The following is a 15,703-nucleotide window of genomic DNA, read 5'->3' on the forward strand; positions in this document are numbered from 1 at the left end:
CCTCCCCTCCTTCCTCCTTCCTCCTTCCTCCTTCCTCCTCCTCCTCCTCCTTCCTTCCTTCCTTCCTCTCCTCCTCCTCCTCCTCCGCCTCCTCCTCCTCCTCCTCCTCCTTCTTCTTCTTCTTCCTTTTCTTCTTTTTTTGGTAGTAGATGGGAGACATATTCCTTAAGTGCTGAAGTTTGGACAACAAAAACAATTGCTTTTTATCTCAACTTGAGAATAATTTTATTTGGAGGGGGTCTGGTGATTCTTTTTTTTTAAGAAAAATATATTTTATTGATTCTTTTGCAGAGAGGAAGGGAGAGGGATAGAGAGTTAGAAACATTGATGAGAGAGAAACATCGATTAGCTGCCTCCTGCACACCCCCTACTGGGAATTTGCCCGCAACCAAGATACATGCCCTTGACTGGAATCAGACCTGGGACCCTTGAGTCCGCAGGCCGATGCTCTATCCGCTGAGCCAAACTGGTTAGGGCGAGACTTTGTTTTTATTCTAATATACGGGCTATCTTTGAAAATGTCCCATATGCACTCGAGAAGAATGTATATTCTGTAGCTTTGGGGTGAAATGTTCTATAAATGTCAATTCCATCTGATTTATTATGTCATTTAGAAGCGTTGTTTCCTTGTTGATTTTTTTTGTCTATAAGATCTATCTAGTGATGTCAGTGGAATGTTGAAGTCCCCTACTATGCTTGTATTGCTGTCTATCTCTCCCTTAAAATCCTCCAGAAGTTATAAAATATATTTGGATCCTCCTATATTGTGTGCATATACGTTTACCAGGGTTATATCCTCTTATTGGATTGATCGCTTTGGTATTATGAAGTGGCCTTCATTGTCTCTTGTTATGGCTTTCACTTTGAAGTCTGTTTTGTGAGATATGAGTATTGCTACCTCAGCTTTTTTTTTCATTTCCATTTGTTTGGGAAAATTTTTTCTATCCCTTCACTTTCATTCTGTGTGAGTCGTTTGTTCTGAGGTGATTTTGTTGCAGACACCATATATATGGGTCATGTTTTCTTATCCATTCTGCTACTCTATGTCTTTTAATTGGAGCATTTAAGTCAGTTACATATAAGGTTATTATTGATAGGTATTTATTTGTTGCCATTTTTACTCTTTATGCCTGTGTTGTTCTCTTTCTATTTCTTCTTTGTACACTGGTCCCTTTAGCATTTCTTGCAGTACTGGTTTGGTGGTCATACATTATTTTAGCCTTTTTTTTTTTTGTCTGCAAAGCTCTTTATTTAACCTTTGATTTCAATGATAGCCTTGTTGGATAGAGTAGTCTTGGAGTCAGTCTCTTGATTTTCATTACTTTGTATACTTCTTGCCACTCCCTTCTGGCTTGAAGTGTTTCTATTGAGAAATCAGCTGACAGTAGTGGGAGCTCCCTTCTAGGTAACTTTCTGTCTCTCTCTTGCAGCCTTTAAGATTATTTGTCTTTAATATTTACCATTTTAATAATTATTAGCTTACTAGTATGTGTGGGTCTTTTAGGGTTCATCTTGGCTGGAACTCTGTGTTTCCTGAACTTACTGGCATGTTCCTTCACCAGGTTAGGGAAATTTTCTGCCATTATTTCAGCAAACAGATTCTCTATTCCTTGCTTGGATTCTTCTCCTTCTAGTCCTGCTATGATGTGAATGCTCTTACTTTTCATGTTATCTCCTTAATCTGTCCTCCTGCCTTTTAAATATTTTCCCATTTATTGTTCTGAATGGGTGTTTTTCCTACCTTGTCTCCTATTTCACTGATTTGGTCCTCAGCTTCTTCTAGCCTAATGCTGAATCCTTCTGTGTGTGCTTTATTTCAGCTATGTCATTCCTCATTTCCAATTGGTCCATATTCATTGTTTCAACCTCTGTTTTCATGTTGATGTAGCTATTCTTAAGTCCCTTATAATTCTCATTAAGTTTTTTATAATTCTCATTCAGTTTCTTTTAGTTCTCACTGAATTGTTTGAGCACCCTCATTACCATTACTCTAAATTCTTTACCTAACAAATTGCTTGCCTCCATTTCATTTAGTTCCTTTCCTGACTATTCCTCCTTTTCTTTCATTTGGGGGTTGTTTATTTGTCTCCCTGTTATGGCTGCCCCTTTGTATTTGTTTTTATGTATTAGATCAAACTTCTATGTCTCCCAGACTTTGTGGGGTGGTCTTATATAGTGGATGTTTTGTGGGACCCAGTGGTGCAGTTTCTTAGATCTCCTGGGCTGGGTGTTCTAGGAAAGCCCCCTCCCTACTTGAGTTATTTGGGTTTTCCTGTTGTAGCTGGGTCTTGAATGTTATTGTCCTGTTTGTGGATAGAATCTCCTCTCAGGTTGGCTGACTATGTAGCTTACCCCCAACCACGTCATGGAAGCTGTTGTGGAAATGCTGACAGAATAGAACAAAACACAACACAACAAAACGTAAAACATAAGAAACAAAACTAAAACTTACACAAGACCCCTACAGCAAGTACAGAGAAGAGGAAATTAGGAATGAGACTAGAGAGTAGGAATGATAGAAAAAAAGAAAGAACAAATATGAAGAGAAAAAGAACAAAACAACCAGACAGACAACCCCTCCCCACCCACACACACACAAAAAAACAAAACAAAACAAAAAAGGGGTGGGGAAGGAATATGTCAGTGCAGAGTGATCTTCAGGTGTTTTCTGTTCTTCCTTGGTATAAGTCTTCTCCTCAACTGGATCTCAGTTGGTAATTCCAAGTGAATGTTCTCCAATTTAGTTGTATTTCCAGTCTGGCCCTGGGAGGAGGTGCATGATGGGTCTGCCTATTTAGCCACCATTTTTTGAGCTCTCCTTCGAGTATTTTTTCATTCTTCTCTTCTTAGTATTAACTGCTTATCCTTGAGGACTTAATTCAATAATTCTCTGTAAATTTCTAAATTATTCTTTTCCCCATGCCTCCAACAGAATTACTTATCTTCTGCTTTTTGCTGTCATAGCACTATATAAATGGCTCTTATAGCACCTATGAATCATAAATATCTCACAGTTATTAAGACTGGGGCATGTGGAAATCTTGCCATCTGCAAAAACATGGATAAACATCAAGGGTATTGTGCTGAGTGAAATAAGCCAGGCAGAGAAAAACAAACGCCATGTGATTTCACTTATATGTAGAATCTAGAAAACAAACCAATGAACAAGCACAACAGAAACAGACTCACAGATACAGAGAACATTTTGATGCTTGTCAGAGAGGTGGGTTATTGGGAGATGGGAGAAAAAGGTAAAGTGATGAAGAAGTACAAATTGGTAGTTACAAATTGGCATGCAGATGTACAGCATAGGCAATATAATTAATAATCTATATATATAAAAGGCTAATATGCAAAGTGTCTTCTTGGGAGTTTGACCAGGAGACTGGGAGTTCAGTTGCTCGCTATGACGTGCACTGACGACAAGGGGTGATATGGAATGAAGGAAGGCCCTGGCTGGCTGCCAGAAGACCCCAATCAGCCCTGATTGCTGACCAGGATTAGAGACCTTACCTGTGCACGCATTTCGTGCACCGGGCCTCTAGTATTATAATAACTATATATGGTGTCAGATGGATCTTATAGTTATCAGGGTGACCACTTTGTTAAGTTATATAAATGTCTGATCACTGGATTGTACACCTGACACTAATTTAATGTGGTACATCAACTGTAATTGAAAAATAAAAAAAATATTTTAAAAAGTCACATGTTAAACCATCTTTATATCTTTCAGAACACGCATTTAGTAAGCATTTGTTGAATTGAAATGCTTAGAACGCCATGCTTCTCATGATTAAGAAAATAGCTTGCCTCATTAAATTCCTTGATCCATAGTAGCCCTCATTCACCATGTTGTCACACACCCTATTTCCACCTGTTATATTTTCGTTGGTTTCCAATAAAATTACTTTGAGATCAATCAAAGAGGGATCATTTTGTGCAGATGGAATGCAAGGAAAGCGGCTTTTGACTCTGTGTTGCATTTTGGCTTTGAGTTTCATTTCTTCTCCTTGTTGCAGGACCCTAACAGGAGTGTTCATACCAGCAGCAGCAGCAGCAGCAGCAGCTGTAGCAGCAGCAGCAGTAGCAGCAGCAGCAGCAGCAGCTGTAGCAGCAGCAGCAGCAGCAGTAGCAGCAGCAGCAGCAGTAGCAGCAGCAGCAGCAGCAGCACCAGTTTTTCAAAGCCTCACAAATTAATGAAGGAGCACAAGGAAAAACCTTCTAAAGACTCCAGAGAACATAAAAGTGCCTTCAAAGAACCTTCCAGGGATCACAACAAATCTTCCAAAGAATCCTCTAAGAAACCCAAAGAAAATAAACCACTGAAAGAAGAAAAAATCGTTCCTAAGATGGCCTTCAAGGAACCGAAACCCATGTCAAAAGAGCCAAAACCAGACAGTAACTTACTCACTATCACCAGTGGACAGCAAGATAAGAAGGCTCCTAGTAAAAGGCCCCCCATTTCAGATTCTGAAGAACTCTCAGCCAAAAAAAGGAAAAAGAGTAGCTCAGAGGCTCTATTTAAAAGTTTTTCTAGCGCGCCACCACTGATACTCACTTGTTCTGCTGACAAAAAACAGATAAAAGACAAATCTCATGTCAAGATGGGAAAAGTCAAAATTGAGAGTGAGACGTCAGAGAAGAAGAAATCAACTTTACCGCCGTTTGATGATATCGTGGACCCCAATGATTCTGATGCGGAGGAGAATATGTCCTCTAAATCTGATGTGAGTAGTCTTGTTGGCTCCCCTCCTTCCCCTTCTGAGCTTTCAGATTTTATTTCAGATAGATTCAAGATAAAGAATGAGGGAAGAAAATGACAGCTGAACCATAACATGGTGATATGGAAGTGCCTAGAAATCAGTTTCTTTAACTAATGGAAAGAAGGAAATGAAATCATTAGGAAACATGTAGATTTTGGGGCTGTGATTTAAAGGAAAGATATATTCAATAGTATTTGAACAGCAGCAGAAAAACGTAGATGGTCATTAGAGCTTAGGTACTATGCTTTTCAGTGATTGCCAAGTTAGGAAAGTAAGAAGAATGCAATAAAACTTGAATACAAAGGATAGTAAATTTAAAAGAGAAACTTAAAAAATATTAGGGTTAAGCTATAATGTTGATCTATTTTATCAATGGAATGAAGCAATTTGTTTACATCAAGGGAAAGCTGGTGATAATATTTTTAAACAGTTTTATCTAGCAAAATTGATGTAGCAATAGACTATACATATATAATTTGATAATTTTTAACATATATATGTGCCTGTGAAATCAGGTGACAGTATTTTAAAAACAAAATATTTATTTTCATGGTATAGACACTGTTTTGTTTTTGTAGATGTTCCAGACTGATTTAAAAGTACAACTGTACTTTCCGTATTAGTTTTCTCATAGTAGTAATGCTTTGATTGTGATCTTCATTGCAAGTTTTTTTCCTGAAAAAAGGGACTAACTTTTGTGGGTGCCCAAAAGGCCATCTAGTTTCCCCCCAAAATGTTACCTGATGTTGAAATTTAAACTTATAATTACAGATGTCAGAGTTGGAAGAGATTTTCAGGTTATCTATTCTAATCTGCCAGCGTAAGAAATCTTACACTTTAGAGACAGGACTGTTAGTAATTCAAAAGGTATTCGATTCTGTTTCTAGAGAATAGGCTAAAAACATTATTTACTATGAGATTATCTCTTCCTCACATTTCCTTTTTCTCTAATTTTGGCCTTCTGTCATTACTTATCAGTCATGATCGATCCTAATAATCTCCACATACTGACTTGTCAACATTTCTAGACAGTGGTCAAGGAAAATGTCTGGCTAAAAAATGCTGGCGATTTGAGAATACTACTTCTCTTCCTATTCCCAAGCTTAACTTCACAAATGTTCCTAGTTCAAATGCTGGCGAGCTTTAGGGGATCTCAGTAGCAGATTCTCTCTCCTGTGTTTGCACTGTTTTGGGTTGAAAGCCAGCCAGAAATAGGACATGGCATCCATACCCATCTCTAGTCATCCAGAGACCACTTCCTTCCCCCCTACTCTCTAGAGCTAATCTTGAAATTTAAATAGAAGGTCATTATTAGGAGCAGAGTAACATAAAAAATCATGGAGATTGAGTAATTCATCCCAATGTTTGGTAAAGGTGTAATAGTATAGTTCGTGAAATGGAGATGAGAGCTAATGGGTTTGTTCCAATATTTCAAACATTTATTTTTTTCTCCTTTTCTTTTTACCTCTCCTTTTAAATCAAAACTTGTTCTTAAGGCAGATGCTACTTGGAACTTTTTTTTGTATGTTTAACTTTTATTTCAAATCACCCTGAAATGTTCACTGATGCAGTTGGGTTGTGATTAGTCTATCAAGATTGTCAAGTTTAGCAACTTTGTTCTGACATGTTGTGATTTTTCTAGGAGAGAGGTTTTTAAATTATGGGTTGTGATTCACTGGTGAGCCATGAAATCAATTTAGCATGTCATCATCAGTATTTTTAAAAAGTCAGAATACATTGTAATTAGTAGGGGTAAATAGTGGTTCATGAAATTTTTATTTCAGAAGGTCGGTTATTTCTTATAGCAGGTCATGGTCAAGTTTTTAAAAGGCATCTTTCTTGAATGTTTGCTGGTTCACCAAGCAAATTGAATGCCATTCACCAAGCAGTATTGAATGTTCTTTCTACATGAAAGTATCCTAGGTTATCTTTCTCTTTAGGTAGTTTTGTGTGGTCTTGTTTTTGTTTGCCTCTTGCTCCTTCCCTTTTTCATAATTTATAAGGTATAGCTTTTCTTTTCATAGACTTTATGTCCAACTAGGTATATTTATTCAAAGCTATAACTTTAAAAACCTTCTGGAATGAAGAGTTAGAATTATAATTCCTTACAGTGGGTAGCAAATTTTTTAAATAATTCATGATATAATAGAGCCACATATCCAGTGATCATAACAGGAGTTTTTGTAATGTACATATCATTATTGAGAAAGCCTGCAAGAGTTTGACATGCTTGCACAGACTTTCAGGTTTTATTTGGATATCAAACCCAACAACTGTACCTCCCTTATCAGTTTTCTGATAGTAGTAATGCTTCTATTGTTGCTGCTATTGGTTTAATTCTCTAAATGTAGGTGGTGTAACAGAAGAGAATTAACAATAGTGGTTCCAAGTAAGCCAGGGCCCAAAGGACCATTCTGTGAGCAAAGGAGAATAAAAGAGGGCTGAAATTTCCTTTATTCGTTAGTAAAGATAACTTTTGTTTGGCCTTTCTACTACCTGGTGTCCCTCCTGTGGGCAAGACAACGGAAGGAACAAACAGGAGGCAATTGTAATGGAGAGCCCTTAGCAGCCCTAAACTTCCCTTGGTCTATAATTACCTTGATGGTAGCTTGGGGTAGACCCAACTTCAGGGAGCAACATTCACATTGTCCTGGTGGTGAGCGTGTCTGCATCTGAGTAAATGTGATCAGATGACCTCATCTCTCTAAAGTCCTTTCCAGCCCAGCTGGTGTAGCTCCTCAGGAACCAAGAGGTCCCCGGTTCGATTCCTGGTTGGGGCACATGCCCAGGTTGTGGGCTCGATCCCAAGTAGAGGGTGTGCAGGAGGCAGCAGATAGATGATGTTCCTCTCTCATCGATGTTCCCATCTCTCCATCCCGCTCCCTTCCTCTGTCTCTAAAAATCAATAAAAACAGTTTTTAAAAAGTCCTTTCTAGCTTCATTATTTAAATGTGAGCCAGATTCATGTTCATTCGTGAGGGATGGGGTGGTAGGTAATTTTAGACACAGCAGGTGGAAATCACGAACATTGGAAACAGAAGGAAGACACACAAAATAATTGGAAGAGTGTGAAGAATTAAGAAGGGCTGGGGTAAAAAGATTATTTACCTGGTATGTCGTAAAAAAACACACAACAACATCTTGTCTTGGTATAAGTTAGTTACAATGAAAAGGAAGAACTTTTTAAAGAAGTTTTTAAAATAAGTTAGATTCAGGTTTTATATAAAAATCAGTGCTATTGAGATGGATTGGGAAGCTTAGATTGCTGATTGATATGGTTGTTTTTTATTAAGATTTTTATTTTCTTTTTGTAAACAAGAGGAGGCAAGCCTAAAGTACATCCATGGTTTGTATGCCTGCATATTTTTTGTGGGATCACTTATTTGAAGATAAATATTTAGGTAGGTGGGTAGATAGGTAGGTAGGCAGAAAGGGAGTCAAGTAATCCAGTATTTATGAGTCTATACTGTGGTGTTAGACAAGCTGGCTGTGTTTTGAATTCCACTTGTAACTGTGATCTTGGGCAAATGGTTTAATCTGCTCTATTTCTTAGGGTTTTTGTTTGTTTTGTGTGTTTTTCTGTCTGTGAAATGGAGATTATAATAGTATTTACTTTGTAAAATTATTGTGAAAATAGTCAATCTGGGTAAAGCATTTAGTAATCTAAAAATCTGAGTCAGCCCTAGCTGTTTTGGCTCAGTGGATAGAGTGTCAGCCTGCAGACCGAAGGGTCCTGGGTTTGATTCTGGTCAAGGGCATGTACCTCGGTTTCAGGCTCCTCCCCAGCCTGGGCCCTGGTCAGGGCATGTGCAAGAGGCAACCAATCGATGTGTTCCTTTCACATCTGATGTTTCTTTCTGTTTTTCCCCTCTCTCTCCCACTCTCTCTAAAATCAATGAAAAAATATCCTCAGGTAAGGATTAAATAATAATAATAATAAAAATAATATAGAAAACAAAAATGTGAGTTAGCCATTGTTATGCAAGAGCTGGCTTCTGGAAACGTTTATAACCTAAAGCATTGAAAGATATTTTTGATATTCAATAACACCACAGAGTGTGCCTGTCCTTTATTAAGTGTGTGGCTTATATGTTTTAGAGGGCAAAGGGTACTTGCAATGGATGTCATGTTGCTCTGAATTTTTGTCTTGAGGAGATATATGACATTGATATTGATATTCATGTGTTACATATGTTTTGTGGGGATAAACAGGACTAAAAAAGGCTCCAAGTTTGTTTTTTATTTTAATTTTTATTCTGGAATATAAAGCTCTTTTTTTTAAATCCTCACTGAGGATATATTTTTTAATTGATTTTTAGAGAGATGGAGAGAGAGAGAGAGAGAGAGAGAGAGAGAGAGAGAGAGAGAGAGAGAGAAGGGGCTGCTGCCCAAATACGTCCAACTGGGGCTCAAACCTGCAACCCAGGCATGTGCCTTGACCAAGTATGGAATCTGCCACCTTTTTGGTGTTGGGGATGACACTCCAACCCCAACTGAGCCACCTGGCCAGAGCTAAAGCTCTTTTTAATTAAAAAATCATTGATACACAATATTATATTAGTTTCAGGTATACAGCAATGATTTGACATTTATGAAGTGATCACCATGAGAATTCTAGTAACCATCTATCACTACATAAAGTTATTGCGATATCATTGACTGTATTCCCAATGCTGTACATTACATCCCCATGACTTATGTTATAACTATAACTTTGCACCTCATAATCTCCTTCACCTTTTTGCCCATCCCCCACCACCCAAGCCTCTGACAACTATCAGTTCTCTGTATCTATGAGTCTGTTTGTTTTTTATTTGTTTAGTTTTGTTAGATTTCACATATAAATGAAATGACATAGTATTTATTTTTCTTTGACTTATTTCACTTAGCATAATAGCCTCTCAGTCCATCCATGTTGGCAAGCATTCTGGGAGCCTGGGAACCTGAGGGCTCACCACCCATTGTTGGTTCTTGGCTTTGTGCAGGAAAGAATTCAAATGCAAGCCAGCATAGAGTTAAAGTGAAGGTGAGTTTATTAGTGAAGTGATGAGACAGAAAGTGGGCTACTTCACAGGCAGAGCAGCCCCCTTTAGCAGAATTTGCTTTCTTTATTGAGATTCATTTAATCAGGGGTGGGGTGGAGTGTAGGTTATTCAATAAGAGGGAGGAATATTTAGGATTTTCCTGGGAAAAGGGTTTAGATTTCTCAGAGGAGTTCCATTGGCCATTTGGTGTCCTTATATGGTGGCCTTCTGGTTTTGATCATGTGGTATGGGATGTGTCATTTAGTGTGCAGTGAGCATATAATGAGGCTAAGGGTTACCTAGTCACCATGTTGGACCAAACTGGTCTCTGCCAGTTTTCAGCCATAAATTCAATGGGTGGGATTTTGTGTCATAAATCTCATTTCCTTGTTGACAGTTACTATAGCTTTTATTGATTGCAATTTTTTTTCAATTTCATTCTTTTCTATGTCTGAATAATATTACAGTGTGTGTGTGTATGTGTGTATATATATGCATATATCTCAAATCTTATTTATTAATTCATCTATTAATGGACACCTAGGTTGCTTCCATATAATAGCTATTGTAAAAATGCTTCAGTGAACATAGGGGTATGTATATCTTTTGAATGAGTGTTTTCATTTTCTTTGGATAAACGCCCCAAACTGAAATTGCTAAATTGTATGGTAGTTGTATTAAAATTTTTTAAAATATATTTTATTGATTTTTTACAGAAAAGAAGGGAGAGGGGGAGTTAGAAACATCAATGAGCGAGAAACATCGATCAGCTGCCTCCTACACACCCCCTTCTGGGGCTGTGCCTGCAACCAAGGTACATGCCCTTGACCGGAATCAAACCCGGGACCCTTGAGTCCGCAGACTGACGCTCTATCTACTGAGCCAAACCTATTAGGGCTAAATATGTTTTTATTGATTTCAAAGAGGAAGGAAGAGGGAGAGGGAGAGAGAGATAGAAGCATCAATGATGAGCGAATCATTGATTGGCTGCCTCCTGAAGGTCATCCCCTACTGGGATTGAGCCTGCAACCTAGACATGTTCCCTGTCCAGGAATTGAACTGAGACCTCCTGTTTCATAGTTCTACCTTCAACCACTAAGCCTCACAGTCCGGGCTGGTAGTTGTATTTTTAATTTTATGCAGAATCTTATACTGTTTTCCATAGTGGCTTCAGCAATTTACATTTCCAACAACAGTGCACTAGGGTTCCCTTTTGTCCAGATCTTCATCAACAGTTGTTTCTCACAAAAATCTAAGTTTTAAATTAAGAGTTAAGGCAATGCTTAGAAGCTTCTTTCAGCTTTCTGATTAAATGAGATAAAGGACAAAATCATACCTATCATTGCATTGAATACGTACTTGGTAGTTTATTTTTTCATTGCTGTTAGCTATTAAAAGAAGATATACTAAGGAATGATTTATCTTTGGGTTACTGTTAATATGACTGAAAGAGTCATGTTAAAATATATTTTGTAATTCCTGAAATGTTTCTCAATTTATAAAGACACCTAATATTGTCATATGAAAGTCCGTTAGTAATTTTCCCTTACAGAATTTGGGAGGTCTGCGTGTGGCGGGGCAGGTAGGGAAACAGAAGGACTGTTTTTTATAGTGGGTGAGCATTTAGCAAAAACAGAAAACATAATAAAAACATGTTTTAGCTATGTACGTAAATGTTAACATTAAGAATATTTTTGCTTAAGAGATCAACCAAAGGACTTATATGCATGCATATAAGCATAACCAATGGACATAAGACACTGGGGGATTGGGGAGGCTAGGGGACTGTCAAGGGCGGGGGAAAAAAAGGACACATATGTAATACCCTTTGTAATACTTTAAGCAATAAAAAAAAAAAGAATATTTTTGCATTCTAGAACCTGGATAATTCCAATTAGAATAAAACTGTTCTTGGTTTACGAATTTACCTTTTTGTGGCCATATTGCTCATTTACGGAATGTGACTGTTCTTATTAGGGACAACATTGACTAGGAACTAGGAAAGGGTAGGGATCTGAGCGTATCAACATCAACCAAAATTTGTAATTGTGGTTAGTATTAACCTGTTTAAATTTTAATTGACAATTAAAAAGAACCCAAATAATTTTTACATCCTCCTGTAATTTCCTAGGTTTTTGTTGTTTCGTTTTTTCATATAATTCTGCTTCTCTACTGAGTTGATTTGGTTTTGTGATACAGGGAAGTTTGGTATTCATAGCAGAGAAGGAGGGAAAAGACAGTAAAAGAAAATTGAAGTAACCATTTATGTTCGGATTTGTTTATGTTAGTAATTTCCTGCTTTGTAAAAATGTAATCATAATTTAAAAGTGCAGAAGTTAAAAGTTTTAATTATCTTTCCTTGAAAATGGGCAGATTACATTTGGTAAAATGTTTCCAACTTCAATCTGAAGTGTGAGGAATGAGATTTCAATCGTGCCTTTTGATCGTTTCTGGCTTACCAAAGTGCTTCCGTGGTAAAATCTAGAGGGAGAAAGATGAAATCTCATCAGATGGGAGCATTTTTCCCAAGGGTAGCTGGTAGTTCAGATACAGGATAAAGACTTCAAATCACCTTGGCAGAAGTTTCTTTTGAAAAGGAAAAAAAAAAAAAAAAAGGAAGGAGAAGGAAAAAGAAACTTCCCTTCTTTTGTTGTGCCTCATTTCCTCCCGCCCCACCCTGTCCCTTGCCCTGCTTGAACTGTCTGGAGCTGGCAGTAAATGTCCTGCTGTCGAGGCATTGGCCTTAGGTTTTTATATGAGGGAAGGTTGTCGCAGTCAGAGAAGAAGGTCTTTATTGTGTTTTCAAAGTGGCTTTTTAATGACTTGTAATTCCAGCACATGCAAGAGCTGTAAAGTCTGTAAGTATGGTGAGTGAGCAGCTGGAGAGGCCATTCATTAAAGGGCTGCCCGCTCTCCAAGGGGGGCTCTCACGCTGGACTCCGGTTCTTTGTGTTTTATACAACTGGAGGTAAAAATACCTGCGGAGCTGCAATTCTCCCTCTGGCCCATTCACCTCCCTGTGCAACGTGAAGTAAAACAATGGGAAGAAAGTTACTTTTGTTAGGTGCGTGGAGAAATTTCACCTGACCTTATTGTTTTTGTTAGTTTTGTGTTCGATGTAATCAGAAGAAGGAGGTGCAGTTAAGCCAGTCAACTGTTCATTTTTTTCAGCCACATTTCTGGCTGATTTCAAAAAAAGATTTGAAGCAGTTAAAAGGGAGATTTTTTTTTGTAAACAGAGTTAGTGGTTTTTCTCTTCCTTGTTTGGCTATCATACTAAGCCCAAATGGTTTCTGTTGTTAAATAATTTCTTGGAAGCCTTACGTAGCTGAGGGTAATGAATAGACAGGGGGCCCTATCGTTGCAGAGTTGGTTCTCATCAACTCATCAATAATTGCCCAAACCTGGTATTTTCTCTTACTTGTATTGAATTGTTTCTCTCTCAATAAATTCCATGAGCCTCCTTCAAAAGCGCTGCATTGCCTATTCACTGTATTGTTGTTTCTTAATCTAGAGCCCATGATCTTCATGTAAGTGTTCCATCCGTCATCTTTAGACACAAAGTGAAAGATGTGACTCAGCATGATTTTGCACAACAAGCTTTACCATGCCATGGGGTACCTTACAGCTGTAGCTAAACTGGCCTTGAGTGCTTTCTATGTGCTAGTTGCCATTCTGAGCACTTGATTTGTTTTAACTCATTTAACCCACAAAACAACTCTATGAAAATAGGTAATATTATAATCCCTGTTTTATAGGTAATATTACTATCCCCATTCAAAAGGTAAGAAACATGCCCATGGTTGCCATGTTTAAATGTAGGGAATGCCCTCCAGAGGAGTTTTGGGTCGAAACAAATTTTATTTTACCATAACTTCATCTTACAATTGGCATCACTGCTGAGAAAGCCTTTGATATATTTTTGTTCCATTTGTAACTCAGATTACTCTGACCTACCTATTGGTTTGGGCTTTACCTACAGCCTTCGTTCAGGAGGCATTGGGTTTCCTCATAGGTGGATTTGGCATCCACAGCCGGGATTGAGGGAAGAGCTGTGAAACATCCAGGAGCCTCTAACTTCTCATACATTCTTGCTTAAAGTAAAACAGACCCTTCTGGGTCTGGATTTCACATTGTTATACTATGTCTCGAGCACTATGTCCCTGCTCCCAGAGTTCCCCCACTGGGTCTTACATGGGAATTTGTGTTTAACAGAGCTGAGCTGCAATATCGAGGTTTCCCAGAAGGTGCCACCAAATAACAAATGGTGTCCTCCAGTTTGAAGATTCTTTGTTTTTGAATCTTCTAGTTACATTTTATAATTTTATTTTTTAATATCTCTGGATATTCAAAATGTAGGCTGTGCTTTCTTTGATCTAGGAGACAAGATAATGCAATGATATAGGTCGAGGGTGATTTTCTTTTGGTGTCTATGTGATTATTTAACCAAGTTTGAGAAATTGTTCTCAGTGGGTAACAATTTATGACTGTAAACTTTCAAGGCAGTGTCAAGGTCCACAAAGAAAAATCACCCCTAAGAGGCTTCTTTGGGTCACCAAAGGTGACTGCACAGTGAGATGTTCCCAGATAAAGTCAAAGATCCTTCTATTAGGCGGGAGAAAATGGAAAGCATTTACTGAAGTGTTTGGTGACAACAGACTTTGCCTTTGAATTTAGAAGACATAAAGGATGGGGAGACAGGGTTGCCAAGATGGGGAGAAATATTTAGAGTTGGTGACAAAAGGAAGTTTTCTCGTCTTTCTCAGTCATGGAAAGAAAATATATGTATGCGGTCTTTAGATGTTACTTTAAATAAGTAAATGAAATAATTACTAGAGTGTCCTGGTTTGAGGCTCAGTGTTTAGAATAATAGTATTGTGTGTGTGTGTGTGTGTGTTTTATTAAACTTGCTTTATTTTGTGGTCCTTCTATTATTATTTATTTATTTATTTATTTATTTATTTTTTTACATATGATAAACCATCATGTCATTTTGAGTAACTATAACGTTTCCTTTTAAATGTGCTTGTTTTCAATATTCTTTGATTACTTTAATGATGTTCAATAACATTTGAAAATATTTATGTGGTATGTATTCCTATATATAAACACTGTATTAGGTAGTACAGTTGGTACAAAATTAAGCTGAGCTTTGACAAAAGGAAGGTGTGAATTAGTGTAGATAAGGGCTGGGTGGACTGGAGGAGGGATTCTTGTTTTGGGGAAACAACTTGGAAGCAAAAGAATTGATGGCAAATGTAGACAAGTCTGTACTGCCCTTACTGAAAATGAAGAGAGATCTTATAAATGAAGTCCTTCAGTTAATTTATCAACTTCTTTGCTGGGAATGAAGGAAGCTTTATTTAACTCAACTCCACGCTGGGATGGTTCTGGACCCTTTCACGCCATATTCTCTTATGTAATCAGTACGATGTATAAGATCGTTTTTGTTTCCATCTTAACAGATATGGAAGTGGCACAGCCAGAATTTGAATTTAGGTCTGTCTAATGCCAAAAGCTCTTGCTTTTTAGAACCATACCACTAATTAAACCTCCTTGAGAGAGAAATCATATCAAATTAAAACCACTGTGGTACTGATTACACCTTTTCGAGAAAAATCTAATTAGCAACATTAACTCTCTCACTATCTGGCTTCCTCTGTAATGGTGCCACAGTTAAGTGAAAGGAGGAGAATAAGAAATAAGATGTAGCCCCCAAAACTTGGATACTTGGCTATGAATTGTGGGTGCAAGGAGTCCCGGCTATGATGTCCAAGTGTGATCAACTCATGCTTCATATGGCTCAGTATCATTTTCTAGGAAGCAGAATTGCAGAATGTATTAAAAAGCTGTAGTGCTTTAGAGTCCATCCAAGGACATTTGTTCAACATGTATTATCTTATTAGGGAGTGT

At 37.8% G+C, this 15,703-nt stretch overlaps 1 protein-coding gene across 3 annotated transcripts in view; it reads left to right on the top strand.

Annotated features, from left to right (window-relative positions):
* The window catches only part of MLLT3 (MLLT3 super elongation complex subunit), a 270,775-nt gene that overhangs the window by 187,889 nt on the left and 67,183 nt on the right, over positions 1–15,703 (top strand). For all 3 annotated transcript variants that reach the window (XM_059656550.1, XM_059656548.1, XM_059656549.1), the window contains exon 5: positions 4,023–4,730. In XM_059656550.1, coding sequence (XP_059512533.1) covers positions 4,023–4,730 — 708 coding nt within the window. The remainder of the gene's footprint in view (positions 1–4,022; positions 4,731–15,703) is intronic.

Source organism: Myotis daubentonii, chromosome 11, assembly GCF_963259705.1.
Source record: "Myotis daubentonii chromosome 11, mMyoDau2.1, whole genome shotgun sequence".
Taxonomy (NCBI): domain Eukaryota; kingdom Metazoa; phylum Chordata; class Mammalia; order Chiroptera; family Vespertilionidae; genus Myotis; species Myotis daubentonii.